The sequence below is a fragment of the Carcharhinus amblyrhynchos genome, chromosome 22, assembly GCF_965287045.1.
Source record: "Carcharhinus amblyrhynchos chromosome 22, sCarAmb.v2.hapA, whole genome shotgun sequence".
NCBI classification, from domain to species: domain Eukaryota; kingdom Metazoa; phylum Chordata; class Chondrichthyes; order Carcharhiniformes; family Carcharhinidae; genus Carcharhinus; species Carcharhinus amblyrhynchos.
The window spans coordinates 8,214,904-8,234,333 of record NC_137345.1 but is presented as its reverse complement, the minus strand read 5'-3'; the positions used below and the strand labels follow the sequence as shown (position 1 = coordinate 8,234,333).

At 44.6% G+C, this 19,430-nt stretch overlaps 1 protein-coding gene across 1 annotated transcript in view; it reads right to left on the bottom strand.

The window, feature by feature from the left end:
- pik3c2b (phosphatidylinositol-4-phosphate 3-kinase, catalytic subunit type 2 beta) overlaps positions 1-19,430 on the bottom strand; it is a 167,577-nt gene that overhangs the window by 134,621 nt on the left and 13,526 nt on the right. The window contains exons 2-3 of the mRNA XM_080209785.1: positions 14,625-15,723; positions 127-227 (exon numbers count right to left, since the gene is read on the bottom strand). Of these exons, the coding sequence (XP_080065911.1) occupies positions 127-227; positions 14,625-15,650 (1,127 nt within the window). The 5' untranslated portion in view covers positions 15,651-15,723. The remainder of the gene's footprint in view (positions 1-126; positions 228-14,624; positions 15,724-19,430) is intronic.

Genomic DNA, 19,430 nt, shown 5'->3' with positions numbered 1-19,430 from the left:
CACGCTGCCCCTACATCATTGAGACATTTTTTACTCCGTTTAAAAAGGAGAAGCATACAAAAAGGCAGAAAATCTGTCAATATACTCGAGGCGAAAGTGTCTCAAATAAAAAAAATAGATAATTACACATCTAGCATGTGGCAGAATGCTGCAACCTCTTCATTCCGTTCTTCCGAAACCTCCAGTAGCTCGTAGTTCCATGATTCATAATTCTGCTGTAAGGACCCCTGTAACACAAGAAGGGCAATAGTACAGCAACTGACAGATAAATCGTAGCCAATTATAACTTTGCACGACAGCTCAAGAATAAACAGATAAGATGGACCAAGGTGCTCAATTATAAAACAAGTTGCCTTTATTTCTGCTTTGGATAAACTGCTATTTTATTTCTAAGAGTTTGGTGATGAGAGAGCTTTCCATATACCGTAGTATTAGAACCATGCAATTCCTACAGTGCAGAAGGCGGCAATTCAGCCAATCGAGTCTGTACTGACTCCCCGAAAGAGCATCCCACCTGGGCTCTATATCCGTGATCCACTAGGGCCAATCCACCTCATCAGTACATCTTGGGACACTAGTGGTCAATTTAGCATGGCCAGTCCTCTTCACGTGCACATCTTTAGACTGTGGGACGAAGCGGGAGCATCCGGAGGAAACCCACGCAGACACAGGGAGAATGTGCAAACTCCACACAGAGACAGTGACCCAAAGTCAGAAAAGAACTCGGATCCCTGGCGCTGTGAGACAGCAGTGCTAACCACTGTGCCACCATGCTGTCTGCATCACAAACATAACGTTACTCAAAACATGGAAAGGACTTCATGCTTGTCTCTGCTAAAGCAGACTTTATACAGGATAGAATGGCTCAAGAAATACTTAGAAATAAAAACTACAAGAGGTCCCCATCTCCTAAAGTAACTCTGGTGTCACAATAAAAACCACTTCGCTTAGTTCAATATCTGCACAGAAATATAATTCTGCATTTAACCATGAATCACTCTGGTACTTTCCGAACACTAAGAATACCCAGATAATATTTTATCAAGTCAAACCACAAGTGGAACTTTAAAACGTATGAGCGAATTTGGATCGATTGAAGATAAAAACTGCATACAGGCCTTTACATATTGTTCTGCACGTATAACACAACTGTCATCGCTTTTTAGAGCAGCTTTGGCTAGTGTTACATCTGTAACCTATCTCATAATTGATCAGGTACCACACAGGATAGCAAAGATTATGGTATATCAAATTATGGAGACCAAAATGGTTGGGGAGCAAGAAAAGAAACAATGGGTGGGTGACCAAGGAAATTTCTCCAAATGGAAAGGTGTAAATAGAGACGGTGTTCGACAAATTTAAAGTTCATTCTATTATTATCACAAGAAGGCTTACATCAATACTGCAATGCGGTTACTGTGAAAATCCCCTAGTGTCCATATGGAAGTCACGATTGGCCATCATGTTGATTGGCTATGCTAAATTGCCCCTTAGTGTCAGGAGGGTAAATGCCTGGGGTAATGGGGATAGGGCTTGGATGGGATTGTGGTCAGTGCAGACTCAATGAGCTGAATGGCCTCCTTCTGCACTATAGGGATTCTATGAAGCCACTTTATTTACAAAACATACACAAAAATGATCTGGAATTAGGAGTTAGGGAACAACATAGAAATTTTCTGAAGACACCAAATTGGAGGACACTCATAGAATCCCTTATGGTGCAGAAGGAAGCCATTCAGCCCATCGAGTCTGCACCGATTCACTGAAGAGCATCTTATCCAGGTCTACCTGTGCATTTACCATGGCTAGTCCACCTACCCTACAAATCTTTGGGCTGTGGGAGGAAACCAGAGCACCCAGAGGAAACCCACATAGACACGGGGAGAACTTGCAAACTCCACAATGTCCCAAACCAGAATCAAACTCGGATCCCTGGTGCTGTGAGGCAACAGTGCTAACCGCTGTGCCAAAGGTCATGAAAGATTGTTAGGTTTGTTAGCTGAGAAGCAAGATAGCAAATGAAGTTCAATAAAATAATTCAATTTGAAAGAATAGGGACCCTGGACTCCCTGCATCCCATCCCCCACCCCAGCCTTTGCTATAACAATAACAGCTTACTTTAGATAGTGCTTTTTGGGTGGGGAAATACTTAAAGGGCTCCTTCACAGGCATAAGAAATTACATGGGTGCTCACCCACAGAAGTAGATTCTAGGAAAAGTGGCCAAATATTATTTATTGGAGTCAAACAGCATAGGGACTTTGTAGTTTATCACTAAACAGTGAAGTACTGCTAACACTCTCACTATAGCCCAAGAAGAGCACTTAACAATGTGGCCAGTGCGTCAAGATCAGAGAGTCATAGAGGCTTACTGCGTGGAAACAGACCCTTTGGCCTAACTTGTCCACGCTGTCCAGTTTTTAACCACACGGCTAGTCCCAATTGCCTGCATTTGACCCATATCCCTCTATACCCATCTTACCCATGTAACTGTCTAAATGCTTTTTAAGAAGACAAAATTTTACTGGTCTCCACTACTGCCTCTGGCAGCTCATTCCAGACACTCACTACCCTCTGTGAAAAAAAAACAGTCCCTCTGGACACTTTTGTATCTCTCCCCTCTCACCTTAAACCAATGCCCTCTAGTTTTAGACTCCCCTACCTTTGGGAAAAGATGCTGACTATCTAGCTGATAAATGATTCTCATTATTTCACAGACCTCAAGGAACTGTTTAGAATGAGATTTACCAACAAAAGGAGACTCGATCGTAAATCATATAGACCTGTGTTTATTTTTGAAGAGTGAGATAAAAATTAATAACCATCCCATTTCCCCATCGAATTGTTCCAAGGTCTGTTGGTATATGCCTTTCAGCTAGGAGGCATCGCAATGAAGCTCAATTTTGTTCTCCACCAACTTATAGTAAGAGGGTGAACAGTGGCTTAATTTTCCTTTCATCAACTTGCCCCTGCAAGTTCTATGACTTCACTCAGACTAGAAATCAAATCTGTGATTTTTCAGGTCTGTAAATGATTTAAATACTTTGTCAAACAGGTCGTTCTTAGATAAAACACAAACAAGTTCACCACGTGCATCCAAATTTGAATTTTCTGCATTTACCTAAATATAAACAAACTCCCAGAAGGAAACAAAACAGTATCACAGAGTCCCTGCAGCGCATTAAGTCTGCACCAGCTCGCTCTGACAGCGTATCTTACCCAGGTCTTTCTGCTCCATCCTATCCCCGTAAACCGAGACATTTACCATGGATAATCCACATAACCTACACACCTTTGGACTGTGGTTGGAAACCGGAGCACCTGGTGGAAACCCACGCAGACATGGGGAGAACATGCAAACTCCACACAAACGGTCACCCGAGGCTGGAATTAAACCCGGATCCCCGGCGCTGTGAGGGAGCTGTGCTAACCACTGTGCCGCCCTGCTGCACTAAAGTTAAAGTTGATTTATTTGTCACAAGTAGGCTTACACTAACACTGCAATGAAGTTACTGTGAAAATCCCCTAGTCGCCACATTCCGGCACCTGTTTGGGTACACTGAGGGAAGATTTAGCATGGTCAACGCACCTAACCAGCACTGTGGAAGGAAAGCAGAGCACCCGGAGGAAACGCACATAGACGCAGGAAAACATGCTGACTCTGCACAGTGACCCAAGCTGGGAATTGAACCAGGTCCCTGACGTGAAGCAGAAGTGGTTATGTTCTATTTTCTTTCAGCTTGCAACAAAGATTAAAATCTATATTTTTTCTTGATGTAACCAGCAAATTTGCATTTTAAGTTGAATAGCAAAGTTCTAATGTAAACCTTGAAGGAAGAGAAAAATATGTCTCAGTAATGAAGTTAAAATTATGTAATAGAGCAGAGATGATTAAACAAAGGTTCAGAAATGGTTGATAAATCCCTGTTCAGAGATGATGATTAAAGCCCTGTTTTGGTTAGAGATTATTACTAAAACCCTGTTTTTGATTAGAGATTATTAATAAAGCACTGTTTTGGATGAGAGATGGTTAATAAAGCCCTGTTTTGGCTCAGAGATGTTTATTAAAACCCTGCTCAGGTTGAGATGATGAATAAAGCCCTGTTTAGGTTGAGATGATGAATAAAACCCTGTTCAGGTTGAGATGATGAATAAAGCCCTGTTTAGGTTGAGAGATGATTACTAAAGCCCGACTTTGATCAAGAAATGATTATTAAAGCCCTGTTTAGGTCGAGATGATGATTAAAGCCCGGTTAGGTTGAGTGGGACTGGGTTCAGGGTGGTGCGGCCTGCTTACTAGGCCTCACGGTTACCATGGTGCCGCCGGCCGCTTGCAGTCGGTAGAGGCCCAGCATGATCACGTTCAACATTACAGCCAAAGGTGGCCAGCTCCAGCACCACCCCCCCCCCCCGTCGGCCCGGTCCCCTAAGCTGACACCCGGGCACTGAACTGGGCCCACACACAGCGAAATCCCGCACCCCCGGAGAGAGACCCCAAGCCCGGGAGAGGGGGGGATGGGGGATGGGGGAGAATGAGGGGGGTATGGGGGGGGTGGGGTGGGGGAGAATGGGGAGGTGGTGGAAAGAATTGGAGAGTGGGGTGGGGGAATTGGGGGGGGGGAGAATTGGGGGACAAATTGGGAGGGTTCAGAGATGGAATTGGGAGTGGGTTCGGGGGAGAATTGGGGTTGGGGATAATGTGGAGGAGAGAATGGCAGGAAGAATGAACAGAGAAGGGGAGATGTGGGGAGAAGGAGAAGGGGCGAGGGGGAAGCATGTGGGTGCAACAGCAATCATTTGTTGTTCAGAGACAGAAAGAGGGAAGAAAATTTGGGAAACTGGTTTGGGGGTGTGTGCAGAAAAAGTGGTGTTCAGGAAGAAGGAGGAGGAGGGAAAAAGTGGTGGGTGAAGTTTAAGTTTATTTATTAGTGTCACAAGTCGGCTTACATTAACACCACAATGAAGTTACTGTGAAAATCCCCTAGTCGCCACACTCTGGTGCCTGTTCGGGTACACCGAGGGAGAATTTAACACGACCAATGCACCCTAACCAACACATCTTTCGGCCTGTGAGGGGAAACCGGAGCACCCAGAAGAAATCCACGCAGGCTTTGGGAGAACGTGTAAACTCCACAGAGACAGTGACCCAAGTCGGGAAATTGAACCCGGGTCCCTGGCGCTATGAGGCAGCAGTACTAACCACTGTGCCACCCAGTTCCTAAGTTGGACTTAGCAGCATCAGCTCCTGGGGAGGCAGAGGATGGCGAGGAAGGGGATTGGGAGTGAGGGGAAGGGAAGAGTCAAGGGAAAGAATCAGTGACAGCTCACAGCAAAGGGACTTGATCTGAACTGAAAGCTGAGCAAGGCGTGGGCATCGCAGGTGTGAAATGAATCATTACAGAGCTGCGGCACACACGGGCTGGCGAGAAGCAAGCGAGATTAGTGGCACAGTATGCGCCACATGCCTGGGTCGGTGGGAGATAATTCCACACAGCAGTGAAAGTGTGAGACAACCAGGGACACAGCGTAAATGATGGAATGAACAATCCAAATGGGAAATAATTGTCAGCAGAACAGTAACCAAAAGTAAATGCATGATCCGTAATCACGGAATGATGCACAATGCCAGACCCCTGGGCAGGTGGCAGCACTGTGTACACACATCTCTGGTCCACTCAGTGAAGTACTTCACACACACACACAAACGTTGAAAGCACAGCTGACTGGGCCCACAGTTGCGCGTTACAGTCACAGTCTATAAAATGCAACACTGGACCACTGATCTAATGCGGTTTGTCACGCTGGCCGTACATGATTCATTGGAGTCAACAAGCGTACAGAGGCTTCCCATAGTTTTCCATTAAGTAGCAGAGGGACACTAACACTCGCACTGTAGCCTAAGAATGCATTTGATGGGGTGGCCTGTGCACCACCCTCCCAAAAAATCAAGCCAGAGCTACGAACAGAAGCGGCGGAGACCTGATCACAAACCACATGGAGCAGAGTCGATTATTTAACGAACAAGTCCACAATCTAATTAGCTGCTGTCCAATTTCCACCCCCCCCCCCCCCGAGGAAATCCTCTTGAGGGAATTCAAAATCAAATCACGTTTCTTTTCTGTGTGTTGTGATGGTCTTCATTTTTGTGCCCAAGGGATTGCTTGTACTATTGTTACCAGCCCCAAAATTCGGGGATTTTCATGATCTGCCAGGGGAAACCTCCATTGTGGCAAATTACGAGATGTTGCATTGTGTATCAGAATAAACCAATTCTTTGAACCGAAATGAGTCACACTTGGCAGGCATGGCTGGGCATTCTTTTAACTGGTCGAAGGAATTCTATAGCACGGAGGTGTTTATGAGCCTAATGAATAGGCTGCTTCCCACTCACAAAGTCTGAGCTCACAGCGCCGTACGTGTGTGTTTGTGATTGTTGTGGTTGTCGTCCTTCCCCAACCCGTTCTCCTAATCAGGGTGACTTTTTCCCTGAGTACACAAGACCTGGGCATAATAAGACAGCTTATTCAAAGAACAGACGGAGCAGGAAGGAATCCGATCCAAGACTATAACGTTTGTAACTTCAGTATTTTCCAGATCGTGTATCTTTTTTAATCGCCCCAGTGTTGACTAATTAGCTTCCCCCCCACCACCTCACCCTTTAATCTACTAAAACTAACTCCAAATCTTTTATTCGAGTGGGAATCAGGCAGAACCTTGGACTGCAAGAATCACCTCTTCCCTTCAACAAAACCCTTTGGTTTCACTCTCCACAAATGGTACTTGTCCCATGTTGAGCGTTTCCTGCATATTCTGCTTTTATTTCACGTTCCAGTATCTGCAGTGTTTTGCTTTTGATCCAGTGTTCTGCTGAGGCACAGTGGTTAGCACTGCTGCCTCACAGCACCAGGGACCCAGGTTCAATTCCAGCCTTGGGTGATTGCATGGAGTTTGAACAACGTCCCCGTGTCTGCACGGATTTCTTCCCTGTGCCCTGGTTTCCTCCCACAACCCAAAGATGTGTGGGTTAGGTTATTTGATTTGATTTATTATTGTCACATGTATTAACATACAGTGAAAAGTATTATTTCTTGCCTGCTATACAGACAAAGCATCCCGTACATTGAGAAGGAAATGAGAGAATATAGTGTTACAGTCATAGCTAGGGCGTAGAGAAAGATCAACTTAATGCACGGCAAGTCCATTCACAACTCTGATAGCAGCAGGGAAGAAGCTGTTCTTGTGTCAGATGGTATGTGACCTCATGGCCATGTTAAATTGCCTCTTAGTGTCAGGAGGGTTAGCCAGGTAAATGGGGCTATGGGGATAGGGTCTGGGGATAGGATTGTTATCGGCGCAGACTTGATGGGCGGAATGGTCTCCTTCTGCAGTATAGGGATTCGATGATTCTTGTAACTGCCTGTTTCAGTTGAACCATAGTGTTTCAATGTCTATGAGGTCCTTCTGTAAATTTGGTAGTGACCTAAGACGAGCTAAATAACACAAAACCATGAGCAATTCTAGCATCTCTCTCCCCGTGAAACATCAAAATCTTTGTGAAAATAGAGGTGCTGAAGACGTTGTTACAGCTGTGTAGGGACACAGATCCACTGTACGTTAAAGATTTGTGCTTTCCCTGCTGCACAATTGCTCAGGTGTCAGCCAGGGGCTCAGTTGGTAGCACTCTTGCCCAGGAGTCAGAAGGTTGTGGAGTCACATCTCACTCCAGGGACTTGAACATGTGCTCGAAGCTGACACTCCAGTGCATTACTGAAACAGGGCTGCGCTGATAAGGGGCTGCCTTTTGGAAGCGACGTGAAAACTGAGACTGCATCTTCCCTCCCTGGTGAATGGAAATGATCCCATGGCACTTTTTCAAAGAAGAACAAAGAACAGTACAGCACAGGAACAGGCCCTTCGGCCCTCCAAGTTTATGCCTAAACTAAAACTGTATACACTTATGAAGCCCATATCCTTCCATTCCCATCCTATTCATCTCGATGCCCCTTAAATACTATCATACCTGCTCCCACCACCTCCCCCGGCAGCGCGTTCTAGACATTCACCACCCTTTATGTGAAAAAACTTGCCTCGCACATCTCCACTAAACTTTTCTCCACGCACCTTAAACCTATATCCCCTAGTACTTAACTTCTTCCACCCTAGGAAACAGCATCTGGCTATCCACTCTTTCCACACTACTCATAACCTTGTTAACCTCTATCAGGTCACCCCACAACCTCCGACGTTCCAGTGAGAACAAACCGAGTTTATCCAACCTCCCCTCATGGCTAATACCCTCCAGGCCAGGCAACATCTTGGTAAACCTCTTCTGTACCCTATCCAAAACATCCACATTCTTCTACCAGAAGAATTGTACATAATATTCCAAATGAATACTCCAAGTGAAGGGAGTTCTTTCTTTTGCGTTGACCAATAATCACCCCTCGACCAACATCACTAAAACCGATTATCTGATCATTGTCACGTTGCCATTTGGGAGATCTTGCCCTATGGTAAATTGGTTGTTGCATTTATTGCACTGTAGCTGTACTTCAAAAGTATTTAATTGGTGGTAAGGCCCTGAGGTTCTGAAAGACAGTCTTAGCACATTGGAACAAGAGTAAGTCATTCAGTACAGCAGGCCTATTCCACCATTAAGAGAGGTTGTGGCTGATTTCTAACCCAATTCCATTTGCCTGCTTCTGCCTCATATCTACTGTGCTTGGGCGACACGGTAGCACAGTGGTTAGCACTGCTGCTTCACAGCTCCAGGGACCTGGGTTCGATTCCCGGCTCGGATCACTGTCTGTGTGGAGTTTGCATTTTCTCCTCGTGTCCGCATGGGTCTCTTCTCATAGTCCAAAGATGTGCTGGTTAGGTTGATTGGCCATGCTAAAATTGCCCCTTAGTGTTCTGAGATGCTTAGGTTAGAGGGATTAGTGGGTAAAATATCTAGGGATATGGGGGTAGGGCCTGGGTGGGATTGTGGTCAGTGCAGACTTGATGGGCCGAAAGGCCTCTTTCTGCATTGTAGGGTTCTATCATTCTATGATTCTCTCTCTTAGTACCTTTGGTTAACAAAAGTCTCATCAATATGTAATGATATTGTGCCTTTAAGAAATATATTTTAATTATATTCTTTGCAGGATGTTTCTAGCAGGCCCTGGGAGTTATCAGCACTGAGATTTCTGTGACCAGTGTCCATTATTGCTGCTGGGGCAGTATAATTGATATCATGTTGATTTTAATCTGGATTAATGTTCTGGGGTTTCATGGTCATTTGGAGATTGCTGGGCGCAGCTTGATTTGGGGGTGATTGATAAATCAGGTGCTATGTCTGGGGACAGTTTCTTTTTCCAAAGAAAAATCCAAGTTTTAGTTTCATTTTCTCCGCTGCTGTCAGAAGCTGGTGGAAAAGGCAGTACCTCTCTCTCCAGAGTCTTTGCTGTAAGTCCCAGGACTGGGAAGCTTCAGGGATTTGATCCAACGTTCAAAAGACCAATTCGCAGCAGGTGTTAAAAAGCTGCAAATCCATCATCAAGTGAGCGTACTTGTTTCTGTGCTAAGTCTGAAGAAGGGTGTATATTTGTGGAATGGGTTCAACTTGGAACAGCAGAAATAGCTAGCTATTAGGAATTATACTGTGTTGTGTTTAAATGTTGTAATTGGTAAAAAAAAACGCATTTCTTTTTGTTATATTTTACGGCATTCTTAAATAAACTTTGTTTAATAAAATCTTCCTAGTGGGTCACTTGGATCAACACCTTATACTCACCCTCATGCCAAAGTCAAATGTAAAACTTAGGGTCTAGGCTAACTTCATAAAACACCTTGGAGTTTTTTATCTAGATCTTAACAAATACCCATCTAGAAATCTACTTATGTAGCAAGGAAGTTATAATAGACCTTTTATAAAGAGATTTGACCTCATTCAGAGTATTATGTCCAATTCTGAGCTCCACTCTTTGGGAAAAATGTGAAAGCTTTTTAGAGAGACTGCAGAAAAGACTTATGAGAGCGGTTCTAGGGCTAAAAGACTTCAGTCATGTGGATAAGTCGGAGAAACTGAAGCTGTTCTTCTCAGAGAAGCAAAGGCTAAGAGGAGATTTGATGGAGGAGTTCAAAATTCCTGAGGCCTAGATAGATAGAAGTAAATTGTTTCCATTGGCTGAAAAGTGGAGAATCAGATCACATCAATTTAAGATGCTGGCAAAAGGACCAAAAACAGCAAGAGGAAACTATTTTTACACAGCAAATGGAATGCACTCCCTAAGGAGGTGTTAGAGGTAGTTTCAATCGAGGCTCTCCAAAAGGAAATTGGATAAGCACCAGAAGGGAAAATGCTTACAGGCTTACAGGAAAAAGGCAGAGGAGCGAGACAAGCTGAAGCATACTTTCCGAGAGCTGGCATGGACTAGATGGGCCGAATTATGTCCTGAGCTCTATGATTAGCTTCGGAATGCACTTACTTGGACCAACTGAAGTATCAGTCAATGAATTATCACCGCAGAAAATTTATAGTGGCATTATGTAAGTTGGCAGAATATAGAACGATGCCCATCCTATACTGACGTACAGTTGGTACAGAGCTTTTTCTGTTCCAGCATACAATGCATTACCAAAGCAATGTGGTCAGATGTAAGGGAAAGAAACTTGTATAGCTTGGCCCAGCTCCAAAAGAGCAGGCCAGGCACAGGAGAACAATCATCCTGGGTTTGTTCAGCTATATACTAAAGCATTAACAAAACCCTGGCTTGGTCAAATCTAATTAGAAGCTAGCCTCACATCGGATAATCCCTGGTCCCTTCCACTCACATTGATGTGTTAGCATCTGTTGCATTGAATAAACTCTGCATCACATGCAATAACACATTAGCATCACGTCAAAAGAAAATAATATCTATGAGAGAGGGAGTATGTGTGCTGGTACAGTGCTCCTCTTCTGTCTTTATAAAATGGGTTACCAAGGCAATAGCAGCAAGCAGAAGGGGCATGGAAACTTGTTACTTGGCACAGTTCCAAAATGGCATGTCTGGCACAGGGACAGCCAGCAGTCTTGGGCCATTCAAAAGTTTACTTTAGAAAAGAGACATGTTTCAAGGCTCCCCCTGAATGCCTCAGTTGTAAACACACTGCCAAGCGAGAAGACTGAGCCTTATAAGCCATCACGTTCGATTTCCCATCTGTACTGGAAACCGTATTGCCAAATGACACCCTGCCTGCACAGCACAGCACATGAGGAACCTCAGACCAAAGCTGCACCCATCGGACGGGGCGACCGGAACGGGAGGAATATCGCACTGTTAAATTGGCGAAGGTGGTGGGGAGGAAAGAGGAGGTGGTCAATACGAACGGAGAGAAAGGCAAAGCAGTCGGTGCAAACTCGATGGGCCAAATGGCTGCCTCCTGCACTGTAAGGACTCTATGGAAATTCAAAGAGACTACAAGCATGAACTGGAAGGTTAGTGGATAACTTTGGGGGCGGTTGGGTTAGGGAGAAAAAGAAGCAAAAGACTTCCAGAATGAACAGTGTAGAGCGTACGGGAAGAAAAATGTTTCTATGTCAACATGACAAAGGCATTTAAAATAAATCAACGTGCACCACTGCATATCAACATTGGCTTGCAATTATTCTACAAGAAACGAGCGGGCAGACTTGAAAATCTCCCATTAGAGAGAGTGATGGAATGTTAGGTAGTTACAACAAGCTGCTGCTCTTTCAGTCTTAACCCGACATTGTAGCTTCTACATTAAATAGAGTGACACAGAATTGCAGCACAGAAACATGGCATTCAGCCTGATTTCAATGCTGGTGTTTATGTCCTACATAAACCTCTTCCCATCCCTGCGCCATCTAATCCTTTCAGCATATGCAGGTTAGGCTGATTGGCCACGCTAAAAATTGCCTCTTAGTGTCCTGAGATGCGTAGGTTAGAGGGGTTAGTGGGTAAAATATGTAGGGACGTCGGGGTAAGGCCTGGGTGGGATTGTGGTCGGTGCAGACTCGATGGGCCAAAGGGCCTCTTTCTGCACTGTAGGGTTCTACGATCATTATATCCCTTTCTCTCTCATATACTCACGTGAGCATTGAATTCAGGAACAGGAATAGGTCATTCGGCTCTTCAAGACTGATCCACCCCATTCATCTTGATCATCAAATTCAATACCTTGATCCTCCCTTCCCCCTTGATCCCTTCAGCTCCAACAGGCATATTTAATTTCTTCTTGAAATCAGATAATTCTTTGGCCTCAACTACATTCTGTGCTAGTGAATTCCAAACATTAGCACCCTCTGGGTGAAGAAATTTCTCCTCACCTCAGTTCTAAAAGGTTTACCTCATCCTCAAATTATGGTCTCTAGTTCTGGACTCCCCCCACCACTGGGAACATTCTTTCTGAATCCAGCCTGTCTAACCCTGATAGAATTTTACTCACTCAACTTCCCCTCAAAGGTGACTTAGTGTTTTTCACCTCAATTATTCTTTGCGGTAGCAACTTCCATATTCTAACTGCTTGCTGGACAAAGAAGTTAAAATCATAACGATGGAACATTCTGCTTTTCTGGAGCCGTCAGGTCAGCTTTTGTTAGTTCAGGCCATGTCAAGACTCTAAATCCATCTCCTCAACTGCGACCACCCACGACCCTGATTAAAAAGAAAACAAACTCAAAATACTCTCACCAGATAACCCAAGGTTGGGAGGGCGTGTGTACAATTCAACGAGACACACTTATGATAAAGCTTCACAAGCCTTTTGCTTAGCTACTCGCGAAGGGAAAAAAGTCTCTTCGGGTTAGAGGTTTCATCCATCTCATGGGCACCTTCTGAAACCCTGACAGAAGGACATATACATACAGGGAACGAGAGAGTGAAGCTTTAAGTTTCATACACAGCTCTTCACAAATAGGAAGAATAAATGACAAGGTTTAGGAAGAGAATGGATGTTGGTTGTATTTTAGTCGATTGCCACCGACCAACAAAACACATTCTGTTCCTGGCGTCAGAGTACTCAAAACTTTGTTAAATATATTTAAATGCCACGAGTGCGGAGTTCGTGATGTTGCCAATATTCTCGAGAACTGCAGTTTATGAATACACCTTGGCACAAGCTACCACTTTGTTGGTATTTGAATCTGTTACAGATTAGTGGTTACAAGAAAGGCACCAGTTTTGCTTTTTCTCCATCGCACAGGAGCAGAATACCGTGCTACTTTGTGAGATACCATGGACAGTCGCCCAGCCCCGCAGTTCTCAGAGCCACATTCACATCCAGTTGTCACATCAAACCAGCTGTGAGGTTTTATTTCTGCAAACACCCTCCCAATGTACAGAGCAGGTGCACATCAACAGGGGAAGATCCCATTACGAATCTTTGCGGCTTCAAGTCCCACTCTTTTCTCGACACAAACCCTTCGCTAAAGTTCATCTCAAGGGATTTAATAAGAATTAAACTGGGTCCTTTAAGGCATGGTTTCCTGTGTTAAAACGGTCAGCACACTTCAAGAATATTTCACTGGCTTTGAAGCACTTCGGAACGTTCTGACATCATGAAAGGCGACAAACGAAAAAAAATTCCATGTTTCTGAATCAATTTTGTCTTACAATGCAACCTACATATTTTGTACTATTCAATGAAGCCAAATTGTACACACAGAGCTATGTTACCAACTCTCCATAATTACCATAAGAGCAGAATTAGGCCACTCGGCCCATCGAGTATGCTCCGCCATTCAATCATGGCTGATATTTTTCTCATCCTCATTCTCCTGCCTCTTCTCCATAACCCCTGGATCGCCTTATTAATCAAGAACCTATCTATCTACCTGGGGGGGGGTCTTTCACGATGGGGTATGAACCTGTCAGGCACTGCCATTAGGCACCCAAAGTAACTTTGTTCAACACGACAGCACCCTACTCCCCCAACGCCTGCCACCAACCCTCCCCTCCAACCTCTCATAATCACTGCTTCTGTTAGAGAGGAACCAGTTCTGGATGTGAATGGAAACAGGAACCAGCTTGTGGAGGAACAGTCAAGAGTTCAGATGTTGGGGTGGGGAGGAAGAGATTGACAGAATGGGAGAAGTGTGGCTACATTGGACTTGGGGGGGGAGCGGTGCAGTGTCTGGGTAGAAGGGGTATATAAAGGAGACTAGGGAATGGAATGGGCTTAGGGAAACTTTGGTGAATAGAGGTTGCCCTGAGAGTGTTCCAGCAACTAAGAAAAAGGGCAAAATCAAACCTGGCGACATTATGGTGAACAATTGCTTCAGCTTGTGACCCAATGGGGAAGATGACTTCCAGGATTCTGGAAGAACCAAGGACATAAAGGGGGAAGGAAAATAAAAATCACAACTGATCTGGTGATGGTCATACCAACTTCATAGACTGATACAGCACATGAGGCCATTCTGTCCATCATATGGGTGCCGGTTCTGTTTCAGAGCTATCCAATTTGTCCAGCAATTTCCCGACCGCCCTGCAAATTTTCCCTTCCAAAATGTTTTTTTTGAAGTTGCTTTTGAATCTGCTTCCACTGCCCTTTTGTATCAAAACACCAAATTTAAGTATTTGCACAGCTGTAAATTCCCCCCACTCGCAATTATTGGGACAAGTTTCTAAATCTCACCGGATCAACGGAGACCCTTCGATTCTTGGACTGATGGACAGCGTTGTTCTGGTTTCCATATTTGGACATGTAGGTCCGCGGAGGTACCTGAGGAGGGAGAGTCTTACTTCGACTGACTGGCTTCCCGGAGGTTTCCCCCTTCTTGTCTTTCCTCTTGCAGATGGAGTTAGGGCCAATGCTCCCAACTCTGATCAGCTTTGTATTTTCCCCATAGGTAGACATTAAATTCAGTTTCGTTATGGCATCATTCAAGTCATCGTAATCAATGAGCTCAAACTCTTCATCAGAAATCCTTTGGCCAGGGTAAATGTTTGGTGGTTCTACGATTTTGCCATTCGAATCATCGTTGCTCGGAGAGAACAGATTGATGTCATTCGGAATGGACAGTTTCTTGATGCTGTGGCTGGGCAGTCCCTTGGACCAATGGTCTGTCAACGTGGTGTTTCGGCTGGTCCCGAGAGGGACTCGCGGTGGGACTGGTGGAGCATAGTCAATGATAGAATAGTCTTGTTGGCAAGATGTCCCATCAGAAGTGAGGAGCACTGGATGGGTTGGTTGCTGTGTGGAGCCACTGATGGAGGAGTTTGTGGTGGTGGTGGTGGCAGTTGTTGCCGTGGTAACATCCTTCCACAAGGAATAGTACTCTGGGTCCTCTTGGCACTGCTGGTCCGGAGGCCCAGGAACTGAGGTAGTGGATGAGCTTGCAGTGCCTCGATTTGATAAAGAGGAGCCTTTGTTATAATTGAGACCGGGGTCTGACCCCGAAAGGCCGTGCGACCCCTTAATGGCATTGCGGTCATTCCTCAGTTGGCTGTAATCCAGTAAAGGCTCCTCAAATGAAATCAGCTGCATGCTGTTAATGTGTTTGGGCTTGCCGTCGTCTCTCGATGTCGTGCTGCTCTGTCGAAGCCTCGAAAGGGCATCGTACTCCATCTGAAGAGCCTCCGCCAGGGCCAGCTCCTGCCGGCTGATCCCAGAGAACTCCCAGGGTTTCCAGTGTTCCTTGCTGCCCGTGGGTTGCGACATCCTAACGGCTGGTGTGGGGTGGACCTTACTTCTGGAACAGGTGACCAACGAACAGAGTCATAATGGATTGCACCTAAAAAAAAGGAAAAGAACAAAAGGCTTTAAACCAATCTCTTCCGAAGCCATTCCAAGGCCAGATCTGTGGTGTAAGTGGAGAAGTAACATTATGTTCTGCATCCTCTCCTTCTCCCCTTAGTACTCTCTGAATGGAGCATTTTGTCTGTATAGCACACAAGAAACAATACTTTTCACTGTATCCCAGTACATGTGACAATAATAAATCAAATCAAACAGGTAAATGACCTGGGTTCAAATCCCGGCTCAGGTGGAGTTTGCACATTCTCCCCGTGTCTGCGTGGGTTTCCTCCGGGTGCTCCAGTTTCCTCCCATAGTCCAAAGATGTGTGGGCTAGGTTGATTGGTCATTCTAAATTGCCCCTTAGTGTCTTGGGATGCATAGGTTAGAGAGATTAGTGGGTAAGTATGTAGACTGATTCCAGAGTTGAGAGGGTTGCTTATGAGCACAGACTGAGGCTACACTCAATGGAGTTCTGAACAACGAGGGGAGATCTTATAGAGACATGCAAGATTATGAAGGGAATAGATAAGATAGAAGCAGGGAAGTTGTTTCCACTGGCGAGTGAAACTAGAACTAGCGGCATGGCCTCAAAATAAGGGGGAGCAGATTTAGGACTGAGTTGAGGAGGAACTTCTTCACATAAAGGGTTGTGAATCTATGGGATTTCCTGCCCAGTGAAGCAGTTGAGGCTACCTCATTGAATATTTTTAAAGCAAGGATAGATACATTTTTGAACAGTAAAGGAATTAAGGCTTATGATGAGCGGGCAGTTAAGTGGAGCTGAGTCCATGAAAAGATCAGCCATGATCTTATTGAATGGCGGAGCTGACTCAAGGGGCCAGATGGCCTACTCCTGCTCCTAGTGCTTATGTTTTGTACTGTAGGGATTCTATGATCCACTTCCAGCTTCATATTTGTGCCAACACTATTTTCACCTCCATAACATGGCCTGACTTTGCCTGTCTCAGCTCATCTGATGCTGAAACATTCATTCATGCTGTTGCTATGTCCAGACTTCATAATTTTATTACATTCCTTACTCACATTCTATTCTGTAAAACTGAGATCATCCCAAAACTCTGCTGCCCTAGTGTAACACGCACCAAGTCCTTTTGCTCTTTTGCTTTCTGACCTGCACTGACTCCTGGTCAAGTTTAGCCTTGTCTTTCATAGAATCGCTAAAGCCCATCAGGTCTATACCAACTCTGTGACAGAGTATCGTACCCACATCCTCTCCCTTCTGCCCTATCCCTGTACCCTCACACTCTTACCAATGACTACTTCATCTAACCTACACCTCTTCGGGCACCAAGGTCCAATTTTACCACAGCCGATCCACCTAACATGCACATCTTTGGATTTTCATTCATCCTTGTTCCAAAAGTCAAGAAACATCTTGATTTTAAAATTCTCAATCTCATTTTCGAAGTGACCATTCCCCTTCCCATCTCTGTCAGCTCCTCCGAGATTACCCATAACCTTCAGAAATATATAACTTACATTGGAGAGTGGCTGTCACTAGGCAGTCTCTTCTACCAATGGTCTGTTTAAGGAGACCAATACTGTACACAATGCTCCAGATCTGGTCTCATTTATGTCCTGTACAACTGAATAAATTTGTATTAAGTTTCCTTTGCAATAAATGATAATTCTTTTAACTCTCCTACTCAATGGCCATACCTTCATAGTAGGCTTGTTTGATTCATGGACTAGATCACCCAGATCCCTCTGCAATCTCTCAACACTTGGATAATTTGCCTTTTTTTAAACGCTAAAACGGACAAATTCACATTTTCTCACATTACACTCCATTTACTGGATCTTTACCCATTCATTTAACCTATCTCCATCACTTTGTAGCTTCTTGATGTCCTCTTCACTATTTACTTCCCTACCTATCTTTGTGTCATCAGCATATTTCGCAACCATACCTCATTTATATAAGTTGTAAAAGGTCAAGGCCCCAGCCCTGATCTGTGATATGCCACTCATCACATCTTGACAACCAGAAAAAGACTCATTTATGCTTACTCTGTTTCCTGTAAGCTAGCCAATCTTCGATCCATGATAATATGCTACCTCCTATGTCATGAGCTTTCAATTTCTGCAATAACCTTTGATGTGGCAGCTTATCAAATGCCTTACGGAAATCTATGTACAGTACATCCACTAGTTCCCCTTTATCAAAAGCATATTATTTTTTCAAAGAACTTCAACAAATTGGCAAAAGATAATTTCTCTCCCATAAAACCATGTGTACTCTGCCTGATTATCGTGAATTTATTTATGTGCCCTGCTATAATGTCTTTAATCATAGCTTCTAACATTTTCCCTGTGACAGAAGTTAAGCTCACAGGCCTGTAGTTTCCTGCTTTCTGTCTCCCTTTTTGAATACAGGAGTTACATTCGCTATTTGCAATGTAAAGAATTCCTGCCCACAATGTGCAGCAATGTCTAATTGCTTGCAGGAGCTGGGTATCTGAAGAGCTAGAAGTAATGCTGAGGGGGAAGAATTAGCAGTGATGCTGTCTCCCAACCACAAACACACTCCTGGAAACGCTGACAAAATACAGCTGATCGCATACATATGTATCAATGCGTACTATTCTTCCATGTAAGAGAATGTACACTTTAAATGGTTCAGAGTTCTACCCCATTCTAAAAATAGGAAAGTGATGCTACTGCTGTAGCATCTTAGTTAGTTAGACTACTTCTGGAGCACGATGTAAACTTTTGGTCTGCCCAATTAAAAATCATAGAATCCCTACAGTGCAAAAAGAGGCTGTTTGGCCCATCGAGTCTGCACCGACCACAATCCCACCCAGGCCCTACCCCCACATCCCTACACATTTACCCACTAATCCCTCTAACCTATGCACCTCAGGACACTAAAAGGCTGTTTTTTTTTTAGCATGGCCAATCAACCTAACCCGCACATCTTTGGACTGTGGGAGGAAATTGGAGCACCCGGACTAAACCCACACAGACACGAGGAGAATGTGCAAACTCCACAAAGACAGTAACCCAAGCCGGGAATCGAACCCAGGTCTCTGGAGCTGTGAAGCAGCAGTGCTAACCATGCCACCCAGCACAGGAAGAAAGGTTACTATATCAAAAGCAGTTCAGAGAAGGTTCGCTAACTTTATTCCCGAGATGAAGGATTTATCTTATGAAGTAGGTGGCATGGTGACACAATGGTTAGCATTGCTGCCTCAGTGATAGGGACCCAGGTTCAATTCCGCTTGGGTCACTGTCTGTGTGGAGTTTGCACGTTCTCCCTGTGTCTGTGGGTTTCCTCCGGGTGCTCGGGTTTCTTCCCACAGTCCAAAGATGTGCGCGTTCGGTGGATCGGCCATGCTAAGTTGCCCCTTAATGTTAGGGGGAGCTAGGGAGTTACAGGGATAGGGTCTGGGTGGGATTGCAGTCAGTGCAGATGTGATGGGCCAACTAACCTCCTTCTGCACTGTAGGATTCTATGATCTATGAAAGTTTAGGCCTAAACCCAGTGGTGTACAGAAATTAGAAATGTGGGAAGTGATATCATAGAAACACAGAGGGAACTTGGCAGGGGGGATCTGAGAGGATGTTTCCACTTATGGGGGAAGTACAGTTTTAAAATTAGAGGTCACCCATTCATGATGAGATAAGGAGAATTTATTTCTCTCAGAAGGTCATTAGTCTGTGGAATTTTCATCCCAGAGA